This window comes from Sorex araneus, chromosome 3 (genome assembly GCF_027595985.1).
Source record: "Sorex araneus isolate mSorAra2 chromosome 3, mSorAra2.pri, whole genome shotgun sequence".
NCBI lineage: Eukaryota > Metazoa > Chordata > Mammalia > Eulipotyphla > Soricidae > Sorex > Sorex araneus.
Genome location: NC_073304.1, coordinates 170,358,691 through 170,386,039, shown reverse-complemented (window position 1 = coordinate 170,386,039; position 27,349 = coordinate 170,358,691). Strand labels below are relative to the sequence as shown.

The 27,349-nt window shown below is 60.1% G+C and overlaps 2 protein-coding genes across 3 annotated transcripts in view; both read left to right on the top strand.

The window, feature by feature from the left end:
- The window catches only part of JAML (junction adhesion molecule like), a 29,583-nt gene extending 28,135 nt beyond the window's left edge, over positions 1-1,448 (top strand). Inside the window, exon 10 of the mRNA XM_055133249.1 lies at positions 1,086-1,448. Coding sequence (XP_054989224.1) covers positions 1,086-1,166 — 81 coding nt within the window. The 3' untranslated portion in view covers positions 1,167-1,448. The remainder of the gene's footprint in view (positions 1-1,085) is intronic.
- A 6,684-nt stretch (positions 1,449-8,132) lies between these two features.
- SCN2B (sodium voltage-gated channel beta subunit 2) lies at positions 8,133-18,922 on the top strand. 2 transcript variants are annotated; one of them, XM_004604722.2, is made up of 4 exons: positions 8,133-8,399; positions 15,695-15,861; positions 15,972-16,182; positions 16,797-18,922. In XM_004604722.2, the coding sequence occupies exons 1-4, from the start codon at positions 8,330-8,332 to the stop codon at positions 16,994-16,996; spliced, it is 648 nt and encodes a 215-aa protein (XP_004604779.1). In that variant the 5' UTR covers positions 8,133-8,329; the 3' UTR covers positions 16,997-18,922. The 2 variants fall into 2 exon arrangements, with proteins under 2 accessions (XP_004604779.1, XP_054989227.1); XM_055133252.1 differs by having other exon boundaries at positions 15,657-15,861.
- The last annotated feature ends 8,427 nt before the right edge of the window (positions 18,923-27,349 follow it).

Below are 27,349 nucleotides of genomic sequence, written 5' to 3'. Positions count from 1 at the left end.
GTATCTTGATGGAATCTCACTGCCAGGCAGGCTGCGTGCTGAGTTTCAGAGAGGAGGAACCAGGACGTGGCTCAGAGGTCAAGCACTTGACCTCATGTGAGAGGTGCTGGGTAGGAACCCCAGCACCAACCACACACACTAATATTAGGGATCTGATTGCTACCTGCCTCCCCAGGCAGGTGCAGCACCTAGAAGGCACACCTCACTCCCCTTACACTCCCCTCACACTCCCCTCACGTTGGGGACTGGCCTTGGTAGCCTCGGCTTGCTTCCCCTGAGAAGGGAATGAGCAGGGGAGAAACCTGGCGTGTAGGAGCACCACGCCCTGACGGTTGACCCTGTTAAGGGGGGGCCGAAGGGAAGGCTGCACCTGGTCCGCCTTGGCCGGGCGAGGAGCCGCATTCTCACTCATGTCCTATTTTGCTGAGAAAGTTCAAGGAGCTGCCTGCATACGCAGCTGCAAAACGGAATAACAGAGAGCGTAGCCCGCTCAACTTGTAAGCCTGGACTTTCCCACGGAGTGTTCACGGCGTACTATAAAAGTAAATGAGGGGCTGGAGCGATAGCACAGTGGGTAGGACATTTGCCTTACACGCGGCCGACCCGGGTTCGATTCCCAGCATCCCATATGGTCCCCTGAGCACTGCCAAGAGTAATTCTTGAGTGCAAAGCCAGGAGTAACCCCTGTGCATCACTGGGTGTGACCCAAAAAAGCAAAAATAAATAAATAAATAAATAAATGAGCTTTGCCATAAAGTCGCTGGACTGGAGCAATAGATAGCACAGCGGGTAGGGCGTTTGCCTTGCACGCTGCCAACCAGGGTTCGATTCCTCCATCCCTCTCAGAGAGCCCGGCAAACTACCGTGTATCCTGCCCCTCACGGCAGAGCCTGGTAAGCTCCCAGTGGCGTATTCAATATGCCAAAAACAGTAACAACAAATCTCACAATGGAGACGTTACTGGTGCCCGCTTGAGCAAATCGATGAGCAACGGGGGCGACAGTGCTTCAGTGCTACCTCACACTACCTCACACTTTGTCCTCCCCCCTCCCCTCACACTCACTGTGCTTCTTCCCTCCCCACAGCGCTCAGTCTGGCCTCAGAGGCCAGTGGAGCCGCCTCACAGCCCTGCCGGGGGCCTGCCCAGAGACAAATTGGTACACTGAGGAGACACAGGCGACGTTGGCTGGACAGAGCTGCCACACCTCTCACCCTGTCCTGCCACTGCTGGCGCCACAGTGCTCTGCTCTGTGGCGGGCCCTGAAGCCAGGAGAAGCAACAGCTGGAGCAACAGACCCTGCAGGGGGCCATTCAGGAAGGGACTGCTGGCCTGAAGCAGGGGGACCCCTCAGGGCCTCCCCCCACCCCACCAGAGCAGCCCCTCTGTGGGGACCCTGCGCTTTGTGGAGTGACTGGGAAGCAGTGCGGGAATTAATGAAGTGATTCTGTTGGCCCATGACCCCTCAATAAATATGCTTTGTGGACGCCGTGTGGAGATCCTGGCTGAGGCAAATGGAGGATGCGGAGAGCAGGGCTGACGGACATGGCCTGGCTTCGACGTGCCCACAGTGGAGTGTTTCTTTCCACCTGCTTTCCAGACTGCCTTCGGGAGCAGTAACAGAGAAGGCTGGAGAGGAGGAAGAGGAGGAGGAGGAGGAGGAGGAGGAGGAGGAGGCCTGCCTCTGCCTTCCAACTCTCCCTCCCCCAAACCTTCCTCTTCCTCAAAGACCTGGTGTCAAGGCTGCGGGCGGGAGGCCCTGGGGCCGGATGCTCAGTCATCCTGACGTGAAACAGCACTATGGGAATCACATCCTCCTTCCACAGGTTCTCTTGAGCACGATGCCCCTGGGGTCCAGACCAGGTGTCCTGACAAAGCCTGCCTATTCCTGACGCTCGCCGCAGGTGTGCCACACCGACCAGCTCTTTGCTGTGCTGGTTTCTTTTGTCTGGAAAGTGGAGACTCAAGACCTTTCTTGGACACCTAAGTGAGCCCGTTTAGGGTCTAGGACCTGGAGTTTTTATTATCTCTTAAATGTGTTTTTTCCATTGAATTTGCTTTCTGGTGAGTCAGTTCTCATCTCTTATGAATTTTTTATTTTTAAGTAGGAGCCATATCTGGGTAGTGCCCAAGAGCTACCAGGGCAATGCCCAGCGGTACCCGGGGTCCACATGGTGCCCAGGATGGGATGCGGCACATCTCACGCTAGAAACATGCTCTGCCAGGTGATCCAGTCCCAGGCTTGTTCAATCTTCATGGTCTGGGCAAGGTGATGATATTTTGGTTTGGGGCTGCACCTGGCAGTGCTCAGGTTCATTCCTGTCAAGGCTCTGGGGACCCTCTGTGGCGCTAGGGATCCAGCCACATTGGCCACATGCAAGGTAAACGTCTTAACTCACTGTACTGGCCCCAGGGAAAGAAGCTTTTCACCCTTAACACCTACGTCCAGGACTGGAGCAATAGCACAGCAGGTAGGGCGTTTGCCTTGCACGCGGCCGACCCGGGTTTGATTCCCAACATCCCATATGATCCCCTGAGCACTACCAGGAGTACTTCCTGAGTGCAAAGCCAGGAGTTACCCCTGTGCATCACTGGGTGTGACCCAAAAAGCAAAACAAACAAACAAAACCCCTATGTCCCTCTTCTCTCTGGGGTGTGTTAGGGAGATCTCAGGGAAGGGCTGGTGTGGCCCCGCTGAGAGGAGACTCTCGGGAGACAGTAACGACAAACGAGTTGACTCGCCTTCTGCAAATAGTTTGGTTTTGCGACTGTGCCATATTTCAAGTTCCTGGAACACCAGATGCTCCAGATCTGAAGGCTTTTTCCGAAAGAGAGCCGCCTGGGCCAGGGGGGAGGGCAGCTGTACAGGACGGAGCCTTTATCCTCCCGAGGGGCAGAACTGGGAGTGGCACAGCCTCCCCCGGGACCCATGGGCCACATCCCTGCTCTCTGCGCTGCCACTTTGCCTGCTCTTCCTTTCCCTAGTGGTCACCCTTTTCCGTCAGCGCGGATGTCCATCCTGGCAGGCAGTTAGTTTTGTAGGAAAACTACAAAACGTTGTAGGAAAAACTACCTACGGGCCAGAGAGGGGGCTCGATGGACAGAGCACAGGCTTTGCTTGTGGGAGTCCTGGGCTCAAGCCCTGGCACCACGTGGTCCCCTGAGCACCACTGGAAGCTACTGACAAAAAGCCAGGAGTAGTCCCTGAGGATGGCTGGGCCTGGAGTAAAACACTAGTGCATGCATGCATGCGTGCATGCGTGGTTGTGTGTGTGTGTGCGTGTGTGTGTATGTGTGTGTGTGTGTGTGTGTGTGTGTGTGAATCACACTCTTGCCAGATCTGCTTAGTTACTAAAAGTCCGAGAAGTTCAGGCTGCAAGTTCCCTCTGACAGGGATATCCTCTAGCTAGTAGCAGACAGAGTGTCTCAGGCTGCCCGACCTGCCGGGAGCAGCTGCTGGCGTGTGTGGTCGGCTCTTCCCTAAGGAGGCCAGGAAATAACTCCCACTTCTGTAAAACCGGACTTGCACGACATCTCTCTCTTTTTTTTTTTTTTAAATAAGGGAACTTTTGAGTTTGAAGAGAGCACCAGGGAGTTAGTAATGGAAATGTAAGGGCCCCTCAGAGCCGATGGCCAGGCATGTGGTCAGGACACTCACCTGCGCCCTCCCTGGAGTGTGCTCACCTTCCCTCAGGGCAAGTTCTCCTTCACCATCTTACAATGCCTTTGGCTAAAGATATTGCAGCCAGAACCCAGAGACAGGCCCCGGAGCCTTTGTCCTATCAGACACAGTGAGTGTGGACGGCCAGCGGTAATTCCTGAGTGCAGAGCCAGGAGTGACCCCTGGGCATCGCTGGACAAAAGGGCCAATGCACACGCTGTGCTCGTGGGAAGCCCAGGTGTGATCCCCAGCCCTGCGTGTGGCCCTGAGCGTCATCCCAGGAGGGACCCCTGAGCACTGAGCTGGAATAGGCCCCAAAGGACCACCGGATGTGCCCCCCCAACATAAACAAACAGTCCATCAGAGGCTGCGTTCTTCCTGGGACGGAGTCACTTAAAAGCAGGATGGAGTTGGTCCTGCTCAGAAGCCAGAGAACGAGACGCGTGCGGCCTCATTCTGCGAGGCTCCAGGGAAAGGCTTGGGATTGCATCACTCGGCTTCTCTCAGCAGGGTGTGTCGCTGTCCAAAAGGTCTTTGGTCGCAAATGGCCAATGTCGTTCAGAAGTGTCAAAAGCAGGACTTCTGGCCCACAGATTGCCTGTCTCAAAAGACCCCATCTTCTTTCTGCAGCTCCTTGCCTGCCTTCTGCTTCACGCTGCTCTTGGCTCCTCAGGAAGCTGGGCCTTGAAGCTCCTGGGCCTCTGGAGGTCCCCATGTGTCCAAGGGAGCTGGGGTGGGGGAGGGGGGCTCTGTAGTGGCTTCCTGCTGCCTGCCTTGCTCTGGTCTGCCCCTCTGCCCTTGCCATGGAGGGCTGAGTGATGAATGTGGCTCTTTGGAGCTGGCATCTGTTTTCACTTCTGGAGCCATTTCTTTCCTTTTTGGGGGCAGGGGTGCATACCTAGTGATGCTCAGGGGCTGCTACAGGCTCTGTCCTGGGGGCAGTGAGTGGGGGCCACTTCTCTCAGTGCTCAGCAGATCATAAAGAGTGCGGGGATGGAAACCAGGGCCAGTGACATGCCAGGAAAGTGCTTTAATTCCTGTATCATCTTTCCAGTCCTTGAACTCATTATTATTATTATTATTATTATATTATTATTTTATTATTATTTAATCCTAACTGTGACTCCAAAGGAAGCTTCTGGAACCAGTGTGGGACCAAGCGAATAGCTTCCCTCAGTTTCTGGGTCTCAGAGGTTGAAAGTTAAAAAAAAGAAGAGGCCGGCTACATCAAACCAAAACTCTCTGGCTGCATGTGCCTGCGGCAGCCGAGTGGCTGTGCAGAGACAGGCCAGGCCGGCCCGCTACCCTCCCTCACACCTGACACCTCAAGGCCTGGACCCTCGGGGCAGCAGACCCTGCCTGCCGGGTCACCGGCACCTTCTCCCACCCCTCTGGGCCTGGCTTTTCCTGCCCTAGCAGCCACCAGGCCCTGGTGAAGTGGCACAGACATCTGGGGACAGAGTCAGCCAAGCTCCAGGCACGGATGGCCACCTCCGGTCAGGGGGAGCCCTGGATTAGCCTCTCTTGCCTGGTCTCCGCCCGACTAGACATGCTTCCGTGTGGCTCAGTGGCTCACACCACAGGCCCTCCCCAACTCCCCATCCAGATCCATTCCTCGCTCGCTCGTCACTCGGCGTTCACCCATCCACTCTCGCTCTCACCCACTCACTCTCTCACGCACGCATCCAGTCATGCACTCATCATTCTCTCATGCACTCATTCATTTGTGCATTCACTCCTTCACTCATGCACTCATTCATTCACGCATTCACTCATGCACTCGTGCACTCATTCTTGTGCATTCATTCACTCGTGCACTCATTCATTCATGCACTCATTGTTGTGCATTCATTCTCTCAGGCTCTTATTCATTCACGCGCTCCCTTCCTCCCTCAGGAGTGCCCAGCCATCACCACCTGTTCATTATATGTCTGAGCCCAGCTGTGCTGCCTTCATTAGCTCCCCCATGCCCTGCTACTGACACCTTCCTGAAGAATAGTCCCCGAGGCCCGTGGCTTCGTATGTTCCAGGTACTTCCCTGGGTCTCTCGAAGCAAGATCTGGGGCCAGGACCTCCCCACTCAGGGTCAGGCCGCAGGACTGCTCGAAACAGCCAGTGTCTCGCGCAGAGTCCAGGCAAACGGGCTCTTCACTGGCAAAGGAAGGAAAAGAATCACCGAGCTGGCTGCAGAGAGGCTCACAGGATGGAACGCGCCACAACACGAGGGAGACCTGGGCCAGTGCCAGCGTCGGCCCCGAGCATCGCCAGGATGACCCAGCACTGTTGGGTGTGACCCTAGTGACAAAACCCAAACAGGAACCAGAGCTGCTGGCGGCTGGTGAAGTGGGGCACAGGACAGTGGCTTTCCTTTGGCACTTGGATGCCCCGAGGGCCCCTTGTGCCGCCTGTGTTTAGTCCCGACGAGGGGGCACCCTGCTTAGAGCCACCCTGAGCCTCCACCCAACTTCTACTTGGAAATTGCCCATCCTCCACCTGCCTTCCTCTTTCAGGAGAAAAATATCCCACCCCCCCTCAACAGAACAGGGAAGTGTCCCCCACCCCCACCCCCACCCTGATGTTCTCCCCGGCCCAGCAGTCCCTCCAGGTGCAGCCTCTGTCACCCACTTCCACATCTCTTCTGGGTGTTCCCTGGAAGGTTTCTAAGCACATTCTTGGCATCCCAGCATTTCATCTACGGGTCCCCAGGGAGGCTGACAGATAAGCTGCTTCAGAACCCAGTGGGGGGTGACTTTGGGGCCCCACCGGACCTGCTCAGCCACTGCCCACCAGCTGGGGGCATGGGGAGGAACCCGAGCTGGCTGGGCACTGCCAGCTGGAGACTGGAAAATGCCAGGGAGATGGAGCCAGCATCTCCCAACCTGTCCCAGACCCTGGCCCCGTCCCAACCTCATTTCTTCTTCTGCCCCCCCACCCCCACCCCGCAACTCCATATCCTACCAGCTGGCTCCTGATCTTGTGGTGTGTACTCTGCATTTACTCTCTTTTGGAATACCCTGGGGGCCCACATGTGGCACCCCCCATGGAGAAGTGCTGATCTAGATCATTCACATCTCCAAGATGCCTTCTTCTAAGTCAGGACCACGACTGCCTGCACTGCCTCTCCCCCCAGGATTTTCCCTAGAGCAGGTCACATTTATTTATTTATTTATTTATTGCTTTTTTTGGGTCCCGACTATGCTCAGGGGTTACCCCTGGCTCTGCACTCAGGAATTACCCCTGGCGGTGCTCAGGGGACCATATGGGATGCTGGGAATCAAACCCGGGTCGGCCGCATGCAAGGCAAACGCCCTACCCGCTGCGCTATTGCTCCAGCCCCTGAGCAGGTGATTCTTGAGGGTAAGGTAACCTGGGGAACTGAGGAGCAGACCCTAGAGACAGGCCAGAGCCCTTTCAGAGACTCTCTGCTTTGTGGTGCTGGGACCAAACCCTCACACACCAGGGTCAGTGCCCGACTGCTGCACCTCAGCCCTGCCCACTGCCCACTCTACCCCGCCCCCCACCCCTGGCCTCCAGTACATTATCGATGTCAGGGACACCCTGTTTTATTTTTGTGTGTATGTGGGGGAGGCACACCCAGAAGTGCTCAAGACTCCTGGGTCTGTGCTCAGGGCTCACTCCTGGCAGGTGATCCTGGCAGGACTCCTGAGAACTGAGGGTGCTGGGAACTGAGTCCAGGTCGGCTGTGTGCAAGGCAAGTGCCTTACCTGCTGTACTTCCGAGCTGGCCGCTTTTCTTCTTTTAGTGGACCTGGGCTACTCTGGAATGGACTAAAACCCGTGGGAGTCCGGGTCCTTCTCTGAAGGCAGTCTGCTAGGTTGGGCTCGAAGCCCCGCTGCTGGTTTAATAAACAAGTCCTGTTGTGCCTTTGAATTTAAGCAACAAACAACAAGTTTTTATGACACCTTACACAATTAATAATTATTCACAAATATGATCTCGCACCCTGTCCTTATGAGCCTTTTTTCCCAAGGGGCTCAAACTGTCTTTTTACTCTTGATGGCCTGGAATCCACAGGGCCGCAAGACACGGAATGTCCTGAATCTGGTGTGTCACAGTTTGCATGGACAGGTTATGTCATGGGGTGGAAATGTCTGACAGATAAAGAAGCCCTTACTTCCAGAAAGTCTCCCCCCGACTCCTGTCCCTGAACTGGTTGCTAAGAACACATCCAGAAGCAGCTTCTTTTTTGGGTGTTTTTTGGTGACAAAGAGAAGTCCTCCTCAGGGCAGCTTAGAGAAAAGGGTTCCTTGACCAGCTTTCAAAAGCCAACAATTGTCCTGGCAGAGAAGAAAGGCAGGATACCCTCTGGTGTTTGTTTTGGAGGCAAAAAAGAAGGGGGAATCGGGCCCTTTCCAGAGAGACGTTTTTTTACGCCCTTCCACTTGCTTTGTGAATCTACCAACCACAGAATTGACTCCATCCCCGTTTCCTCGCTCATTTCCACGCTCCCTCTCTCTTTTTAGCAGTCACACTCCAGCCGGCCATATTAGAGAGATGGAAATAAAGCTTCCTTCATGTTGTTTGTGTCTTTGAAGCCCAGCGTGCAGTTTTGTTTATTTTTTTTTTAAGCATCAACCGTCCTCCCAAGTAGCCCTCAGGCCCCCTCGCCGCCCTCTCCTGGCCCTTCCCCGACTCCCCCAGCTCGGAAAATGCACACAGATTCCGGGCTCCCTCGCCCAGCTTCCAGGCTCACCGGGCTCAGCCTCCTTTTCTCTTTGGGTAAGTGAGCGGCAGGGCTGCAAGCCCAGAGGGGCCCCGCATCCAGCCGTGCCTGGGGGGCATGGGGGGAGGGGCCCGGGAGGAGACTGGGCTGGGGACACGGGGGTCACAGCATGTTGAGTCAGAGGGTTTGAGTGTGTCCTGGGAATGACAGTAGCCAAGGGAGGAGATGTGTATGTTGGGAGGGGGTGGTTCGGGGGTCTCCCTGAAGTTCACCTAGGTGGGGGGTCGGGCAGAGGATAGAGCATTTTCATGGAGATATATAGTGGCTGGAATTTGTAGGGTCTTGGGACTTAGTACTGCCATGGAAGGGTCTCCCTAGAGAATCTGGGTGCTTGGATTTAGGAATCTGGTGGATGGAGACCAGGAGAGAGGGTATGCAGGTGGCGCGGGGGAGCTGCAGGGGACAGGGGAGACAGTTGAGTCTGGCTTTCCTGGCAGTGGGTAGCCCTGACGTGTGGGAATTCGGGGTGAGGGTGGGTTTGGGGAGCTGGTGGCTGGTCTCTGGATGGGGCGACAACCTGCTGAGGCGGGCAGGGGTGGGGACGGTGCCTCTAGCTGGGACCAGATGGAGAGCATGGGGTGGGGGCCGGGGAGGGGGGAGGAGATCAGGGAAAAACAGAAAAATAAATCAGTTGAGGGGACCTGTGGACCACAGGGGGGCCCATCATTCTTTAATTGGTCTCAGCATGACCACACCTGGTCCTGGGCCCTGTGGATAAATTCACGTGACCATATGTGGACTTCCAGGTGGGCCTCCAGACCATATCACAGGGAGATGTGCCAGCCGCTTTCTCACAGTTTCTCCGGATCTAAGTGGGCCCACTGTGGGTGCGTTCTCCGAGGGGGGTGCAGCGTCCAAGGGCAGGGGGTCTGTTTCTGGGTCGGCTGTCTTGCTCTGTGGGGGGCGGTGGGCAGCCCTGGCACCCCACACAGCAGGGAGCCCCCTGAGCTTTGCTAAGTCTAGGGATGAAGTGACAGCTGAACCGGGTCACCCCAGACACTGCGGCCTTGGAGGCCTCGGCAGCCGACCCGGCTTGGAAGCCACGCCTGGCTTCCTGCATCCAGACTTGCTCGCGTGCGTCCTGGCGCTTTCCCAAGAGGAAATTCTCTGCTGCTTTCCTGTTTTTGTTTGTTTGCTGGGCCCCACCCAGCAGTGCGCGGGGCTTACTCCTGGCTCTGCACTCAGAATCACTCCTGGTCAGGTTTGGGGACCCTGTGGGGTGCTGCGAGTCCAACCCGGGTCGATCACACGCAAAGCAAATGCCTCCTCGCCGTCCTATGGCTCGGGCACGCTGTTGGGGTGTTTCTGAGTTGGATCCCCTCGGAAGGGGCCTCAACAGTTCACTCTCGGGATGGCTATCCACGTGAGGGGGCGCTGGGCCGCGTGCTCCATGGCAGGGACGGGATGCACAGGCCCAGAGGTCACGTGACATTGCCCAGGTGTGAGAGCCTCATCTGTGCGACCCTGCACAGGCCCATCCCCGCGCAGCGCCACTGCCCCTAGTGTCTGGAAAGGGTATTGCCCTGCTGATGAAAATGGTACCAGCCTTACCCAAGAGCAGACAAAAGTTGGGGGGCTGGAGGAGCCGGAGAGGGAAGAAGCTTCCTGAGAACCTGTCCTCAGTGTATGGGGGAGGGGGCTTGGAGGCAAGTAGGAGCATAGGGTGGAAAGGTCGGGGCCAGGTGTGGGAAGGGCTGGTGGGAAGGAGTTCAAACTGCTACAGATCTGGGAAGGCTGGGGGGGCCTAAGTGGATACATGTCCCTGAGAAGGGGGTCGCAGTGATGGGGGTGGGGGGCTGTGTGAGTCTGGGTCTGAGAAGGTGGGCATGGCGCTGTTGAAGGCAAAGGGGACAAGCCATGCCCTGCCGCCTGCAATAGCACCTGACGCTAGGTTTTAGTGGGTTTTTTTTTTTTTAGTAGGGGGGATGGCTGAGCCACATGCAGCAGTGCTCAGTGGCTACTCCTGGCTCTGTGCTCTGGAGTAACTCCTGTCAGTGCTCAGGGGACCATCTGTGGTGCCAACTACTGAATCAGGGCCTGCCGCCTGCCAGGCAAGCATCTTCCCCTGCTCTCGCCAGCCCAGGGACTAGTTTTTAATTAATAAAATCCAAATGTGGCCTTTTTCCCAGCCATTCCCCCAAGAAGCCCAGGTTATGATAGAAAGTGATGTTTAGTCCTCACCCCAGCCCATTGTGGCCATCTTCTGGTGGGGACAGGGACCCGGACACGTGGGGGTGATGCCAGCCCTTTCTGACGCTTATTCCAGTGTTCACTGGGTGCTACTTGGCTTGCTGAGTCCAAAGGTAACAGATAAACCAGAGCTGGTTCCTGGGGCACAGGCCTAGCACTTGCCATGCCCAGGTCCCTCCCTTGGCATCACAAGATCCCTGACCCTTCTAACCCTCCCCCCCCAAAGAACCTGCTCCCTGTCTCAACTCATGCCCAGTGCATCAACCAGTAACACTGATGACAAGGGTAACAATTGTGACCATGGAGTCTTGGGGAAGGGCAGCGTGAACGTAGGTGAATGAGGCACAGAAGCTTCCAAACAGCCCAGTCCAGTGAGTGCCCCCACCTTACAGTTGAGGTAGCCTCCCCAGGGGCTGGGGAGTCCATACTCTGGTCTGTGACCAGACCAGGGTCCCAGAGCTTGGCTACTGCGCTACCATCCAACTTCCTGTCCCCTGGGTGTGACGAGGACAGGGCAACGCCATTGGAACTGAGCCTTCATGTCTGATGTGTAGGGTGCATTGAATGCACCCCACATGCAGTGCGGGGCTCCACCTGTGCCGAGGAGTGAAGAAGTGGGGGGTATAGGGGAAAGGCGGCACTCTGGGCTTGTGCAGGGCATGTGGCAGGCGGCGGGAGGAGGAGCTGCCCTCGACTTGGGGGCAGGGAGGACCTGGGGCTTGAGATTGACCTCCAGGGGTCTGGTTTGGTCCTGAGAGCAACAGGGACCGGGGTGGAAGGCGCAGTGATGGGCACTGGTTGTCTGGGGGGGGTACATGGGGCTGGGAGGGGAGCCACGGGGAGCACGGGGGCCGAGGGGTGCTTGCCTGGGAGACAGTGTGTCCCAGCCAATGTGTCTGCTTAGAACAACTCTCTCTGTCTCTCTGGAGCCGAGAATGAAGCCAGTCTGGCTTCCAGGGTGCGGTGGGTGGGCAGGAGTGAAGCAAATCATCCCGTCCCTGGGGGATGCTGGCGGGAGAGACTCGAATCTTGCAACCTCTGAAGGCAGAGGCATCCTGGAAGGTGGGAGGTGGGCACGGGTGGCAATTTAGGACAAAGAGCCAAAGCCACATCCTCACACGCTGGTGGTCATCACCCACTTCCTGGGAGCTGGCAATGAGGAGTCCCAGACTCGGTCCCCAGTGTGGGCTGCCCTGGTGTGGAGCTTCTTTACCCAGGACCCCCCTCGGACAAGGCTTCCAAGGTCAGCACTGAGTTCTGGTTTCTGGGATCCCTTGGACAGTGACAGGCCCTGCCACACCACGCACCTGCCTCTTGGGATCCAGCCTGATGGCTTACTGGAAACTTCAGCTCTTTATTTCACTTGCTCTCCATTTCCTCTGTGGAAAGCAGTGGCACCGGGGGGGGGGGGTGTCCTGGGTGGTTATAGATATTATGCAAGGTCTTGTTTGTGGGTGAGTGGCCGGGCAGGGAATCTGTCTGTGGCCCCCACAGTGGATCCAGCTACTTTCCCCAGGCTGCCAAGTTTATCTCGAGATCAGGACTGAGCTCAGAGCACTGACCTCATAGTATGTCATCTCGTTTCTCTAGAGGCTGGACTGGCTGAAAGGTCTGAGCACAGTTCTGTGCGGGGGGGCGGGGGGAGTATATTCCCACTGGTTCTCGCGGTCAGCTGTGTGCTTGGGGGTCCCTCCTGGCTGTGTTTGGGGGACCCTGTGGTGCTGGAGATTGAACCCAGACCTCCCTCCTGCAAAGCTGATGCTCCAGCCCTTTGAGCGGTCTCCCCGCCCCTGAGCCAGGACCTTGGCAAAAGCTCAAGGCTCAAGTGGGAGCCTCCAGGGCTGCCCCTGGGCTGGCTGTGTCCCTCCAAGAGAACTCAGACCCTCCCCTTCCTAATTGGCGTAAAACGGGGCTCCCAAGAGCCATTCCCTCTGGCCTTCTCTGGTCCTCGGCTTCCTCTCTCTGCTGTTGGGCGCTCTGACCACTAGGGGGCACTCGGGTCCCTCCCGGTGCCGCAACTCTGGGATGCGGCAGGCAGATCCGCATTGCACCTCTCTGCCGTGCTCTCCCTAGGCCCTGGCAAGGGCCCCGCGCTCTGCCCTGCCTCGGAAGGCGGGGAGGGCTCTTCAAGACGGAGCCAACCGCTCGGTGAGCTCAGGTTCTCATCCAAGTGCGGCTGCTGGAGGCTCCTTTTGGCCGGAGACAGGAAGCGCTCCCGCAGGAGATGCCGGGAGCCCGGGACAAGCCCTGCCAGGCTCGGCCCCTGTGGGATTCTCTGCAGAGAGGAGCTGGCGCTGGCAGGCCTCGCATGCCTGCTCCTGGCCGGGCGACAAGCTAGAACTAGGTGCTTTCATAAAGGACGAAGCTTTGCTCGCCCTCTCCCTGGAGATCCGTGAGCGCCCGGCAAGCACCATGCACACCTGGGTGTCTTGGCCAGCAGGGGTGCAATGACTCCCCTGGTGGGCGTAACCCCAGAGTGTCTGGGCAATTTACCCAGGTCCCAGGGCCAAGAGGGGACCAGGACTCACATCCCGCCTCCAGCTGCAGAGTGCAGCTTCCGGAACTGGAACCAGGGAGCCGTGCTCTGCAGGAACACCCCAGCCAGGCTGGGCTGAGTGCCAGATCTGGGGAGGGGATCCCCAGGAGCTGGCCTGAGGGTTGGCCCAGCCCCCAGGGTGCCCTCTGTTGGGAAGCTCTTCTAGAAGCCCCTCCTGTGGGGGGGCAGGCCCTGAGGAGAGGTCAGGATGATAGGGTCCCGTGTGTGGTGTGATAAGGGCCAGGCTGGCCCCACACACCCAGGCTTGATGGAACTCCCCTGCCCCCACCCTCCCACCCCCCCTCCCCCTCACAGGAGGAGCCTGAGTCTTAGAAGGGAAAGGAGCTGGGGCTGGAGAGATAGCACAGCAAGTAGGGCGTCTGCCTTGCATGTGGCAGACCTGGGTTCGATTCCCAGCATCCCATATGGTCCCCTGAGCACCACCAGGAGTAATTCCTGAGTGTAAAGCTGGGAGTAACCCCTGTGCATCACTGGGTGTGACCCAAAAAGCCAAAAAAAAAGGGGGGGGAAGGAACTCACCCAGGTTCTCATGCTGGGGATGAGCCCAGGGCTGACGGGACCCCCTTGTCCACACAAACCCCCCTGCTCAGACAGCTAACTGCTCCTCGTGCAGCCCACAAGTGGTGACTGGCCTCACTCAAGAACCAGACCAGCCGAGTTCCAGCCCAGCCTGTGACCGGAGTCTCCCTATGTAGACCCCCACCCTTCACTTCATCTTGCTGTTGGCTCCTGCGAGTTCCTTGATATCTCCGTGCCTGGGAGTCCCCTGGGGTGGGGAAAGGGCTCAGTGGGCTGGGTACCAGGCTCATCCCTGGTACCGCAAAGAGCATCCTCAAAGCATCACTGGGCAAGGGCCAAAAAGCAAACTAAAACAGACTCTCAGCCAGGCCCCCTCAGAGCACGCCCCTCAGAACCCCTGTTCTTTCTTTTGTGGCTTTTTGGGGTCACACCCGGTGATGCTCAGGGGTTACTCCTGCTCTGCACTCAGGAATTACTCCTGGCAGTGCTCAGGGGACCATATGGGATGCTGGGAATTGAACCCGGGTCTGCCACATGCAAGGCAGACACCCTACCTGCTGTGCTATCGCTCCAGACCCAGAACCCCTGTTCTATGGTAATGTCCTTCTGCTCTGCCGTTGGCCTTTTAAAATATTTATTTTAATTTTGGGTCACACCCAGTGATGCTCCTCCTACCTGTGCTCAGGAATGGAACCCGGATCAGCCACATACAAGGCAGGCGCCCCCCCCCCCGACTACCCGATTGCTCCTGCCCCTCTGCCCCCTTTCTTACAGCCAGTGGCACTGGTTGGTGCCTATCCTGGAAGAGGCTCGGGTCCCCTGCCCGGGTCAATGTTCGAGTCTGAGCTGGGATGTAGAATATTCGCCAGTGAGGAGCTGGTCAGTGCCTCCCCTCACTGCTTGTGGCTCTGGGAGAGAGGAATCCGCCTTGAGATCTGGGTGACACTGGGGGAGCCCTGAAGAATGGAGGGTGTCCTGCAGTGCCACAGTTACAGAGGAATTTGCAGTTGGGGGGGGCACTTTCACATCTGAGCCCTGGGGAACACGGCTGAGAATGTCTGAGTGGCCCAGGGCTTCCTCAGCCAGCACCCTGGCCCCCTGCTCAGGGCCACGCCCCTAGGGTCCCACCAGGCACCTGCAGTTCTATGGCAAGCACTCCTCCTCCTCTTCCTCCTCCTCCTCTTCTTCTCTTCCTCTTCCTCCTCCTCCCCCTCCTCCCCCTCCTCTTCTTCTTCTTCTCCTCCTTCTTCTCTTCCTCCTCCTCCTCCTCCTCCTCCTCCTCCTCCTCCTCCTCCTTCTTCTTCTTCTTCTTCTTCTTCTTCTTCTTCTTCTTCTTCTTCTTCTTCTTCTTCTTCTTCTTCTTCTTCTTCTTCTCCTCCTCCTCCTCCTCTTCCTCCTCCACCTCCTCCTCCTCTCCTCCTCCCCCCTCCTCCTCCTCCTCCTCTTCCTCCTCTTCTTCCTCTTCCTTCCACCTCCTCCTCCTTCCTCCACCCAATACCCCTTTGTCCTCTCCTGGCTCTTAGTCAGGGCATCCCTCGGCTCTTGTCTCCAAAGGAACTTCCCATCCCACCGGCCCCGTGGCTGGCCCCGGGGAGGAGGCCCTTCCTCTCCCACCTCTCACCTGCCCAGCACATCTGCCCTCTTTCCTGCTGCCAGAGCCTGGAGGGATGCCCAGCGCTGGGGCTCTGGAGAGTGAGGACTTCCCAGTCACCACCTGTCCCCCGGGCTGCCTGCCCTCCGGGGGCCCTGTGGCTCTGGCAGGGAGGCCTTTGTGGACACACCGAGATTGCAGAGGTGGAGAGGAAGGGGGAAGCTGAGGGCAGCTCAGCAGAGCCTCTGTGTGAAGGCAGCCGGTCACAATGGCCAAAGTGGGATGGATGGCCAGGGGCGGGTGACCTGTGGTCTCTCCCTGGCTCTGCACCATTGCCAGGCTCAGGCACCCCCATTCCCGCCCCCTCTCCCCTGACTCGTTGCCCGCCTGCATCAGGTGCCCTTGGCCTGGCTCTCACCCGCCTTTGTCTGCAGTGCCCCTGGGGCGCAGCATGGAAGTCACTGTCCCCAGCGCCCTCAACGTCCTCAATGGCTCCGATGCGCGCCTGGCCTGCACCTTCAACTCCTGCTACACCGTGAACCACAAGCAGTTCTCGCTCAACTGGACCTACCAGGAGTGTAGCAACTGCTCCGAGGAGATGGTAAGTGGGGGCGGGGCGGGGGACGGGAGGGGGGGCATGGGAGGGCGGCGCCTGTCACGCAGGCTCCCACCAGCCGTGACACCCCACCCGGGGGGCCTCCCGCACCCCAGTTCCTCCAGTTCCGCATGAAGATCATCAACCCCAAGCTGGAGCGCTTCCGGGACCGCGTGGAGTTCTCGGGGAACCCCAGCAAGAATGACGTGTCAGTGATGCTGAGGAACGTGCAGCTCGAGGACGAAGGGGTCTACAGCTGCTACGTCATGAACCCGCCCGACCGCCAGCGCGGCCACGGCAGGATCACGCTCAAGGTCCTCCTGGAAGGTGAGGGGCGTGGGGAGCCCCCTCCCAACTGCTGTCTGCGTGCCCCCCCCGCCCCGAACAAACCCCATGCCATGGCGTGCTCAGTCTTGACCCCCCATGGGTGAGCGGTGCTGCGTGAGCCACCCCCAGCATGGGCTCCCCTGGGGTTTTAGGGTGCTTGAGGTTAGAGGTCAATGATTGACATGAGGCTTCTCTTGGGGTCAGAGATCCCCAGTTTGGCTTAGGAAGTCCCTCTGGGCAACCCTCGGCCAGCTGGAGAATGGCTCTGTGCCAGGGTTCAAGATCCAAGGATGGGAGTCACCTGCCTCTCCTCCCCTGTGGGGGCCTGCTGGACCGCACCGGGTGATGCTCCTGGCAGCGGGTGATGCTGGGGCCGGAGTCTGGGGCAGTGCGCGCATGCGCATGCGGCCTCGCCAGCCAGGCACCGTCTCTCCGCTCCTGGCTGGGTTTTGCTTCTTTGGGGCCACACCCAGGGCTGCTCGGGGCTCACTCCAGGTGGGGTTTGGGGGACCATATGCGGTGCTGGGATCTGCCCAGCTTGGCCGCCCATAAGGTCAGGGGAGCGGGGCCCCCCTCAACCCCGCAGCTCCTTTTCTTCTCCCCCCCACCCCCAGAGCCCCCGGAGCGCGACTCCACTGTGGCTGTGATCGTGGGCGCGTCCGTGGGGGGCTTCCTGGCCGTGGTCATCCTGGTGCTGATGGTGGTGAAGTGTGTGCGGAGGAAAAAGGAGCAGAAGCTGAGCACGGACGACCTGAAGACGGAGGAGGAGGGCAAGACAGACGGAGAGGCCAACGCAGAGGAGGGCGCCAAGTAGCCGCCCACCTCGCACCCCCGGCCCGCACCGTGCGCCCCTGCCTGTCCTCTCAGTGTGCGTCTCTTCACCCACCCCGGGACCCCCACCGGGGCTTCTGACCCCTCCCCTCATGCCCCCCGCCCTGCGCCCAGGGCGAGATCCACCTCTCTCTCATTTGGGAAACCTGCCTGGGGTCTGGGGTGATGGGGGGGTCTTAGGCTCAACCTGTGGGGGTGCCCTGAGGGGGGAGGGCAGTGGGGGACTGACTTCTGCTGCCTTGCTGGCCAGCATGCTGATGGACGGGCCGGTGGCAGCCTCAGGGAGGAGACAGCCCTGGGCATCCCTGGCCTGGTGGGGTCCTGAGACTCTGGGGGGCTGCTAAGGGGACTTCTCCTGGCATGGAAGAGCCCAGATACAGCAAAGAGGGCACGAGACTTGGCCCAGGGCACCCCAGTTACCCCTGTTTTCCTCATCGCTGATCCCACCTGCTGGCTTTGTGGTGACTGGGTGTTCCCTGGGGCTTGGGGGGCCCTTCACTGGGAGTGCAGGTGGAGGGGTTGGGGTTCCTAGGTCTGAGGTCACTTTCCACCTTCATTATGGGGGCTGGCTTTCCTCTGCAGGCTGGAGCGGGGGGCGGTGGGGCCCGTGTCTGTCGCCCTGTGCCCACACACGGACTCATGTCACCTTTGGAACCAGAACCCCAGCCCTGCCCAAACCCCTCTGGGGAAGAAAGTGGGATTCGGGGGCACCAACCTTCACTGCCATTCTACTCCCATTCAGAGGAAACAAAGCCTCCACGGAGGGAGGGGCACCGAGAATTTTCTAGAACATTCCTTGGAAGACCCTCCAAGTCCACCTTGGGTGACAGGCAGGAACAAAGTTCAAAGGCAGAAAGGCGGGCTGGGGGTGGCCCTGCTTCTGCTCAGGCTCCCCTCCGTCATGGGACTCTGGAGCCAGAATCTTCCCAGAGGGAGGCCCTGCGACGGGGAAGGGGGCCTGCGGGGAGGGAGGTGGGGTGGCACTGCCCCCGCCCGGCCAGGCCACTTAGGGGGGCACAAGCGCTGCCTGGGGGCCTGGGCTCCTTCATCACCCCATCCATCCATCCACCCATCGGGGTCCCTGGCAGGGACTGGGGGAGGGGGAGCTGCCCGGGCATGTCTGAGCATTGAATTCCCACTACTGCATTGGGGGTCGGCGGGTGGGGAGGAAGGACATTTCAGGTCTGGGCACTGGGAAGGAGCCAGGGAAGGGAGGAGGAAGAGGCCAGAGAAGGGGAGAGGCCAGGGAGAGCGTCCGTGGGCAGCCGGCTAGCCAGCCCCCAGGTGGGGTGTCCATCTGGAAACTTCCGGGGCGGGACTCAGTACCTAACTGCCAATCAACACACTGCCATTGGGGGTGGGCTAAACCCACCAGGCTGTCCAGGCCACCGGACACTGCCCGCGCTTCCAGCCACACAGCTGCAGGGGGGCGGTAGGGCAGTGCCCATCTCTGCAGCTGCCAGCAGGTCTCCCTCACGGGCACCCTCGGAAGTGCTCCCTTCTCTCCCCCAGGGGGACAGGAGCCGGGCTGATACTGGGGGCTTGCCCCTGCCCCCCACTCCTAACATTTAGGGGACTTACTTGCAAGCTGCCGAGATTTCCAGTCCCAGCTCTGCCCTGCCCTAGTGGGCCTGCGGGGGGGTGGGGGGAGAGCCCCTCCAGGGCCAGAGATGCCACCCTGGTGTGTACCTTCTCCAGCTCTCCAGGGGCCGGGCGGTGGGGGATGACACAGGGGCGTCATCACGCAGGGGTGGGAAGTCAGCAGATGTTGCCCCCGCAGCCTGCTTTCTACCATCTGCCAGCCAGCCACCCTCCCACGCACCGGGGTTCGAGCCCCATCGATGACTGTGCGCTCACTGCTCTCTGATGAGTCCAGTCTGCTGGGGTGCCCCCTAGCCCCCCAATCCCACCCTCCCCTCCCTGTATCTGCTCCTCCTCAGGAAGGGCCTTCGGGAAAGAGGCCAGGCTGGCCAGCACTTGGGGTTTTGCTGCTCCGAGTAGAGTACCAAGACAATTTCAGGACCGAGAAGCCGTGAGGTGCCTTGGAACTGGCTTTGGAAATAGCCCAGTTAGGGCCCAGGGACGGTTGTTCCCGGTTTCATAAAACGGGAAACATCCCGGTGGGGTCCATCTTTCTCCTTTGCGAGGCCCCGCGGGAAGTCTGGGCTGGGGGTTACTGACAGGGTCAGGTTCAGTGGACAGACAATGGGAAAATAGAGGCTGAGTCCAAGAGGGCAGCCTGGGGCAGGAGAGACTCCAGGTTCCGACAGTCCTAAGGGCGGGTGGCCCGCGCCCCTGTGGCCCTCGGTGGTGTCTGCCTTTATTGGAACTTGCTGATGCACTTGTACATAGACTATATATAGGTAGAGAGAGATTATATATATATATATATAAATATACAACATCTCCACCCACCCCTAAAGTTACACTGGGGGCAGGGGGGGACAATCATTCCTCAATGTTTTTTGAGTTGATTCACCAAAGGCAAAAATTATAGAATGTTCTTGCTCTTCGGCACATGGGGGTGGGGTGGAGCCAGATCTCAGGCGTTTCCTAGGTCTCAGGTGCCAACGTGGTGGCTGGCAGGGGTGGAGGGGACCAAGGTTGGGGTCCTTCGGGGCCCTACGCTCTGCGCCGTGTCTGTTCGCTGGCGCAGACAGTCTCTCATCCTCTATCACTGGGGTGTCTTGGCGACAATAAACAGATTGTCTCCCCGAATCTCGCTGGAGTGTGACTTTCTTTTCTGGGGTACAGAATGGGAAGGTTGAGGCTTGGCCAGGCCTTGCTCGGGGACCCCCAAACCACTCTTCCTGGTGAGCCTGCTCACTGCCAATTCCGGACAGGGGTGGGGTCGGGCACTTGTTCTCTCTCAGTGACAAAAGGGTGGCACTCAACAGGGGGCTGGGCCTGGGGTCTGAATGGACACCCCCCCCTGCAGCCCCCCCAGCCCTGGCATGGATGGGCGAGCGGTCAGGGAGGGCATCACCGAACAGAGGGATGTGGAGATGCAGCAGGAGGTCACGGGATTCCGGCTGCTTCCTTCGGGGGTGGGAACGGTCCCTGGTACTCAGGCTGGCAGCAGCTTTCTGTTCCAGAACATTCTCCCCGAGTACTCGGGAGGACAGGAACTCACTTCTGAGAGGGCTGGTTTGGCTCAGAGCTCCCCTAAATGACTCTTTGGCCCAGCATCTCGGCGCCGGTGGGAGTAGTGCCCCTGGGGACCCAGCTAGGCATCTGTGGGGCAGTGCCCCAGGGACTGTGCAGTGCCAGGAATTGAACCCAGGCCTCCTGCACACAAGGCAAGACCTCTCTGCCTTGAGCCACATTCCCCTAGTTCCTGCGTCAGGATAGTTTTTGTCGTTTCTCTGGTTTGGGGGCCACACGTGACAATGCTCTGGGGTCACTTCCGGCAGAGTTGGGGGGCCGTGCACTGAGGGGTCGACCCCCAGGCTCCCCCATGTAGAGCTTTAGTGACAGCCCTGTCCAGCCCAGGTGAGGGTGGGGGGTGTTTGCAGAGGGAGTTGCCCTGTGTGTGAGGGTGGGGGATGAGCTGGTTCTCCCCACCCCGCACCCCTTCCCTGAAGTAGAGGTGAGGGCACAGCCCTGGAAGTTCCCTCTGTTCCTGGGGAGCCCCCTGGAGGCTAAGGCACGGCCCTGTCCTGCTCTGGGCCAGGGGTTGGGGGTGCCTGCAGGGACCCTTGCTCAGGTCAGAGGGAGCAGGCTGTAGAGCAGGTGCACAGGGGAGAGATGGAGGTCCAGGCTCCTGCCCCTCTCTCCCTGGAAGGCCTCAGCACAGGCTGTTACAAATTCAATCCAGGGGCCAGCATGACGGAACAGCGGGGAGGGCATCTTCCTGGTACTCCACAGGGTCCCCAGAGACCCTCCAGGAGTGATTCCTGAGCACAGAGCCAGGAGTAACCCCCGAGCACTGCTGGCTGTGGCCCCAAAGCCAAACCGAAACAAAACAAAATTCAATCTGTTCATCTGGGGTGCACAGGGTTGGACCCAAGATCTCACGGGTGACCCCTACTGCTGAGCTCTCTTCCCTGACCTGGGCCTCAGTTTTCAAAGCTGAGGTTCAGAGAGTTGGGGAGTGACGGTCCCAGAGGCTCGCCCTGGCCGAACAGAGTCTGGGCTGGGACCCAAGTCTGCTCTCCCGTGGCAGCGTCTCCGTTGGGACCTCCTGGCCTTCGACTCCGGATCCTGAAGACTCGCCCCACTCCCGCAAGGAGGCCCGAGGCCTCCGGCTCCCCCAAACCCTTGCCCTACTCCTGGCAGTTGGCCCCCAGGACTCTCGCGCCCCCGAGTCATCTCCCCTGAAGCCCTCAGGCTCGAGTCTCTGCAGCTGCTACCATGCTGTGTTGGGGGACACTCTAGGGTGTACGTGAGGATTCTGAGGGGCTCAGCCGAGAGGCAGAGGGGTCTGGCCAGAGAAGGGACCCAGGGGCCGGGCCCGGGGGAGTCAGGAGTGGGTGGCCCCATAAAGCAGCCTTTCCTCTGGCAATGATGCCCTCGTCCACGGGTTGCTAGGCGAGGGCAGTGAGTGGACTCGGGGGATAACGGGCACCCACTGCCTCACTTCTCCACTGGGACCCATCCTCTGCCCAGTGGGGTCTGGCTTGCTGCAGCCTCGACAGCGCCCCCTGGTGGCAGGGGGCGAGCTCGTCCGCTCTCCCCAGTTCAGCCCCAAGGGCAAACCCGAGCTCAGGGCTGGCAGCTGAGGCAGGTATTGATCACCAGGAGTTAGAGCGGGCCAGGGGTGAGTTTCTCGGAGGCCAGGAGCTCCTGGCCCGGAAGGGGTTGAAGCCTCGTGGGGCATTGCAGAGGAGAAGAGCAGCCAGCACTTTCAGAGGGTTTCCAAGAGAGAACGCTGCCACCGAGACACTCCTGCCCGGGGTCCCTGCGATGGCTCCAGACTCCGCACGCCCACCCCTCTGTGCCAGCCTCCTTTTGTTGCAGTGCCGGGAATTGAACCCGGGGCCCCGTGCATGTAAGGCAAGTGCTCAAGCCGCATCACTGTCCTGGCAGCCTCTGCCTCACTGTACCTCGCCATGGTGGGTTGCAGGAGCATGAACCCCTGTTTATGGGGAGAAATAGACTGGGAGGGGGTGGGAACTTGCAGTGCGGCACAGAGAGAGTCTTTCCGGAGACCACGGAGACTAAGCTACGGCTGTGGGCCCCAGTGGCCTGTCTCTGTGGTCAGAGATGTGGATAAAGTGCCCCTGTGCTGGGGGCTCATGCAGGGGGACAGGGGTGGTCTCGGGACTGGAGCAGAGGTGGAAACCCTGGGTTCCACTCCCCCACCACTGCATGCCCCCTGCCCCACAAAGCCATGGCAGCCCCTGAGCACTGTGGACATCCCTGTACCACCACCCCCCCACCACCCCGGTTCATGCCCTCAGGCTTTGGAGTTCAGAAGGTTCCGGGGTGGGCCCACACCCAGCTATAAAGGGTCTGGAGGGTGTGAGGGGGCGAGAGCTGGTGGACACCCAAAGTGAGTTCCCACCCAGCACCCACCCCAGCCCAGGGCCTGGGTCCACCCTAGAGGTGCACGTTCCTTCTCCTTTTCTGCCCTAAATGATGAACACGCAGAGGCAGGGACACCCACACCGGAATCGGGGGATGGTGGCCCAGAGGAACCCACTCAGAATGCCCCTGGGCAGTGAGGGGGGATTGAGGAGCCTGGAGGTAGAGGCAAAGCCCTCCCAGGGCCCCCTGCCCCCAGCCCTGCACAACAAGCCCCCCGGCCCCACACTGGCTCCTAGCAAGCAGCTCTGTCCCCTCCCACCGTCCCCTGCCCACCGCCTGCACCTCAGCCTACAGGCCGGGGCTCTGTACCCCAAGTCCCACACCCAACTTCCTCAAGTCCCCCCTCATGCTCCGGGAAGGCTTGCCTCTGTCTCATCCCCCTCCGCTCACAGTCTCCCCCTACCAACACTACTCCCCTCCCCCCCACACACACATAGGGCACGGGGCAGGCCATGGATGGGGAGTCCAGCCGGGCGCCCCCCTCGGCCTGCCTGCTGTTCTCGGCCCCCAGTAGCAGAACCTGGGGCGAGCTCCTGAGAGGACATTAGGGCCAGGCTGCCCGGAAGGATAAACCCTCCCCAACTCTCCAGCCGCCCCCTGCCTAGCCCTCCTGAACCCCCATTCTCCTTTGGGGCATGAAGCAGAGAAGGAGCGCAGGCCTGGGGTGCGGGGACCCAGCCCCGGGATGTCCCGGCCCTCCCCCAAGCACCCCGGGGACTCACGCTGCTCGGAGCTGTCCGGAGCACACACCCCCTCCGGCCTGGGACAGTCGGGGACAGGGACAGGACCGGAGGACACCTCCAGCTGCAGGGACCGCTGCCTCCTCCCTCTGCCCTCCTCCTGCCAATGAGCTCATCTGTCTGGGTCCTACCCCACCCCTTTGCCGGAGAGGCTCTCTGGACAGGACCGGGCAGGAGGCAGGAGGGACGCCACGGGGGGCAGGGGTTGCCCATCGGCCTGTCCCCAGAGCCCCTTGGCCGTGAGACTGGGCCGCAGAGGACCCTGGGAGGAGGGTTCAGAGGGAGAGCTTGACTCCAACCCGCCTTGCTGGACCGGGAGCCGCGTGCCTGCGGCTGGCTTGGTGCAGGCGGAGAATGTCCTGTTAACCCCCGAGGCACCTGCAGTGTGTGTGTGTGTGGGGTGGGGGCACGGGAGTGAGGGAAGGGCTGGGAGCAGACGCTGGGAGGCCCTCAGGAAGTTTGTCCAGGAAGCAGCCCCCAGCCCACATTAAAGCACAAGAAGCACTGGGGGGGCAGAAGTTAACCCATTAAAGCAGCCTCCATCCTGAGGCTGGGACCGTTTCTATGGCGGGGTGAGCTCAGCCCAGCACCACCACCCCCAGTAAGTTGGGGGAGGGGGGTTCCCTGCCAGGCTCCTGGGTTCTTAAATGGCCGAGTCAGCTCTGCGTGTTACCTGCAGTGGCAGGTAACAGCAGGGGGCAGCAGGCAGCTGGCCAAAGCAGGAGGGGGAGGGGGGAATCTGGCTAACTGGTCACTAGGAGGGACCTCAGGAAACAGCCTCGGAGACCGCCTCCCTCCGGGCCCAGGGTCTGGCTTCAGGGGGTGAAGAGCTGGCCTCTGCACATCACTGCTGGTCCCTCATGTTCCCCTGCCCCCCAACACTCTCTCTGTCTCTGTCTGTCTGTCTCGCTGTCTCTATCTCTCTCTGCCTGTCTCTGTCTCTGTCTCTCTGTCTCTCTGTCTCTGTCTCTGTCTCTGTCTCTCTCTCTCCACCCCCCCCCCCTCCTTCTTCAACCCAGAAACTTCATAGCGGATTGTCAGGCTAACCGCTTCCAAGGAGCCTGGCAGAACCCTCCCTCTCCCCCTCCCCCGCCCCAGGAAATAATTGCTTTCTCCTTAAAGTCTAGGAGAGCTTGACAGCCCCTTGGCATGGCCCCATCTGTGCCGGCAGCCCCGAAAAGCTGCTTTCCAGGGCGTTTCTTAGCCGGCTCCCCGCAAGCCTAAAGCCCATTTCCAACCCCCACCCCATCAGGTGGGGGCTGGGTCCACTCATCGTCTCCACTCTCAAGGGGCTTCCTGCAGAAGGAGCACAACCCTTCCCGCTCCCACCCTGACCCTGGGGGCTCTGGGGAGTCCCAGAGACAGTTTGCAGAGCTGGAGAAGCCCCTCTCCACGCGCACCCTCCCCCCCCCTGCCCCGCCCCGGAGCCTGGGCGAGGGTTTGAGGATTTCTTGGGCCGTGCTCTATGGATGTGAAATCCCTCCAGCCGCTAATGCATTTCTCAAGTACTTCTGCCCAACTGCAGGCGTCTCCTGAAGATCCGTAGGGCAGAGCTGGGCGTGTGCAGGGGGGAGTCAAACTGTGGGGGAGGTTCTAATCCGCCCTACAAGCCCCTTTCTCCTGACCTTGGAGAGTGACCCTGTGGGCCTGGATCCACTGGGGGGTGGGGGGAGGCAGGCCCAAGGGCAGGGTTCTTCAGGGACCCTCTGTGGAGCCCAGCCTGCTGGAGGCAGCCGGAAGGAGGAGCCTGGCTGGAGCTGGCACCTCCTCCCAGGGCGGCATCTAAAGATATCTGAGACCGCCCACCGCTTGGGGTCGGGGTCACTTTCCTCGGTCTTGGCTCCCCTCGGCCCGCCCCGGCCTCCTGCTGTGGGGAGGGTAATCTGACCCCGGGTAAAAATAAAGTGCCCGAAGCCCTGCTGAGTGCCTGCCTGGCCCCTTTGATTTGGTGTCAAGACTGACCTCCCTGGGGAGCAGGGCCCCGGGCCTTTTGGGGGTCACAGAGCACTTTGAGAGGAGCCGGAGCTGAGAGAGCTCCGTGCGGCCAGCCCGAGCTACCTCGCCTCCCTTGGCACTGAGGGCTGTGTCAGCTCCACGGCAAGGCAGGTCAGTTCCAACAGACTCCCCATCCTTCGATTGTGATCGATTTCCGGGGTTTCACCAGAAGACCTCATTCCCTCCGCTCCAGCTCCCTGCAGGCTGGACCGGGGCACCAGGCCCTGTCGGCTCCCCCACACACCCCTAGACAAACAGCTGCCCCTAGCCCAGTCACTGAGCCTCTGGGTGCACATCTGTCCCGGTCAGCTCCCAGGGGACGGACCCAAGGGAAAGGTCTGCTGAGGGCAAAGTTACCCAAACAGGGAATTCCAGACTCGGGTACACGCCGGTCTCTAGGACCCCCCCTCCCACCTCTCCTGCCAACCCCCACCTCCCCAGGAGCAGGGGCTCAAGCCAGAGCCTGGAGAAGCTCCAAACTCAGGAATCCAGGGCTGAGCGCCCCCCTCCCTTTTCCCCTCCGTCCTGGCCGCAGGCGCGCATTGCTCTTAACAATCCCAGGAGCTGAAGAACGCTCCTCTCACCGCGAGGCTTCTGCAGAAGCTTGTGTAACCGCTCAAGGTCATAGCCCAATAAATGCAGGCACTGGCATGGGACTCCAGAGCGGCGGCCCCGGGCCCCGGGCCCCGGCCAGTTCGCAGCAGAAAGACACTCAGTACTTCCCAGGAAAGGTCAGGGGACCCTGGTCTCTCTTCGGGGGCCCCCAGGGACCCAGGGGGTGAGAAGGAAGGAGGCGTGGAGGTTGGTGCGGCTGTCACAGGCATCAGGCCATGAAGTGGGAACAGGCTGCCAATTTTTATTTTTTGGGGGGAATGCCACACCCCACGGTGGTGGGGGTTGCTTCTGGCAATGCTCAGGGGACCCTGTGGGGCCAGGGGCTGACTCCAAACCCCTGCAGAGCCACACTCAGCCCTTTGGTCTCTCTCCCAGATCCAGGCCACCGGGTTTGCTTGCTTCAGGTGTGTTTGTTTTGTTTGGGGACCGCACTGACCATGCTCAGGGCTTACTCCTGGCTCTGTGCTCGGGGATCACTTCTGGAAGGGCTCAAGGGACAGACCATATCGGGTGCTGGGGATGGAGCTGGGGTGAACTCAGTGCAAAGCAAGTGCCTTACCCACAGCTCAAGGCTGCCGAGACTGCACCCAGGGAAGGGGCTTGCATGGTAGACAGGGAGGGGTACTGAGGAGAGGGGTCCCCAAACCAACCCCAGAGCACTGGAGCTGGCCCTCACTGCAGCCTGCCGGTAGAGGCTTGCTAATTAGTCCAGCCCGGGGATGGATTGGCCCCCCTCCCGTCAGCAGGTGGCTCCTGCACCCCAGAAGGGAGACCCAGGGAGTGTTTAATGGGTATAAACCCAGAGGGGGCTCAAGGGTGGAGTCTCCGGTGGGTGGGTTGACCCCAGAGGGGGTTGAGAAGTAGGGGGTGCAGGACCTTCCACTCTGCAGATGAGTGATCTAGTGGGACCCTTAGGGAGCTCCGGGACCTGTAAGGAGAGGCTAGGCGGGCTGTGGCAGCTGCAAGTTCTTTTCCTCCATCCTTTCACGGCAGTGTCCGGAGGCTGCAAGGCTGCGCGCGTGCACAGGCGGGTCCACGGGAGAGGTCACCAACCCTGCGGCGGACACTTCAGGGGACCTAGCTAGCCGTGTTCTCAATACCCCCAAAGCACCGTCCCTACTCCTCCCGGCCCGGCTGCACAGGCTCTCCCCGGCCCCACCCCCACCCCACCCCAACTATCTCCCTGGCACCTCGGTGCATGGGATGCTGCGGGCTGAGCCTGTGCAGCTCCGGAATGTGTGCGCGTGTGCATGTGTGTGTCCGTGTGTGCGCGTGTGTGCGTAAGTGTGCGCGCGTGTGTCCGCGCGTGTGTGTGTGTATGTGTGTGTGTGTGTGTGTGTGTGTGTGTGTGTCCGCGCGCGCCCCAGCTTCTCCACGGGCTCGGGGACCACCAGGCAGGGCGCGCCGGGCCGAGTGCGCAGCGCGCGGGGGCGCCCGGTTTGGCGGCGGCCACCGCC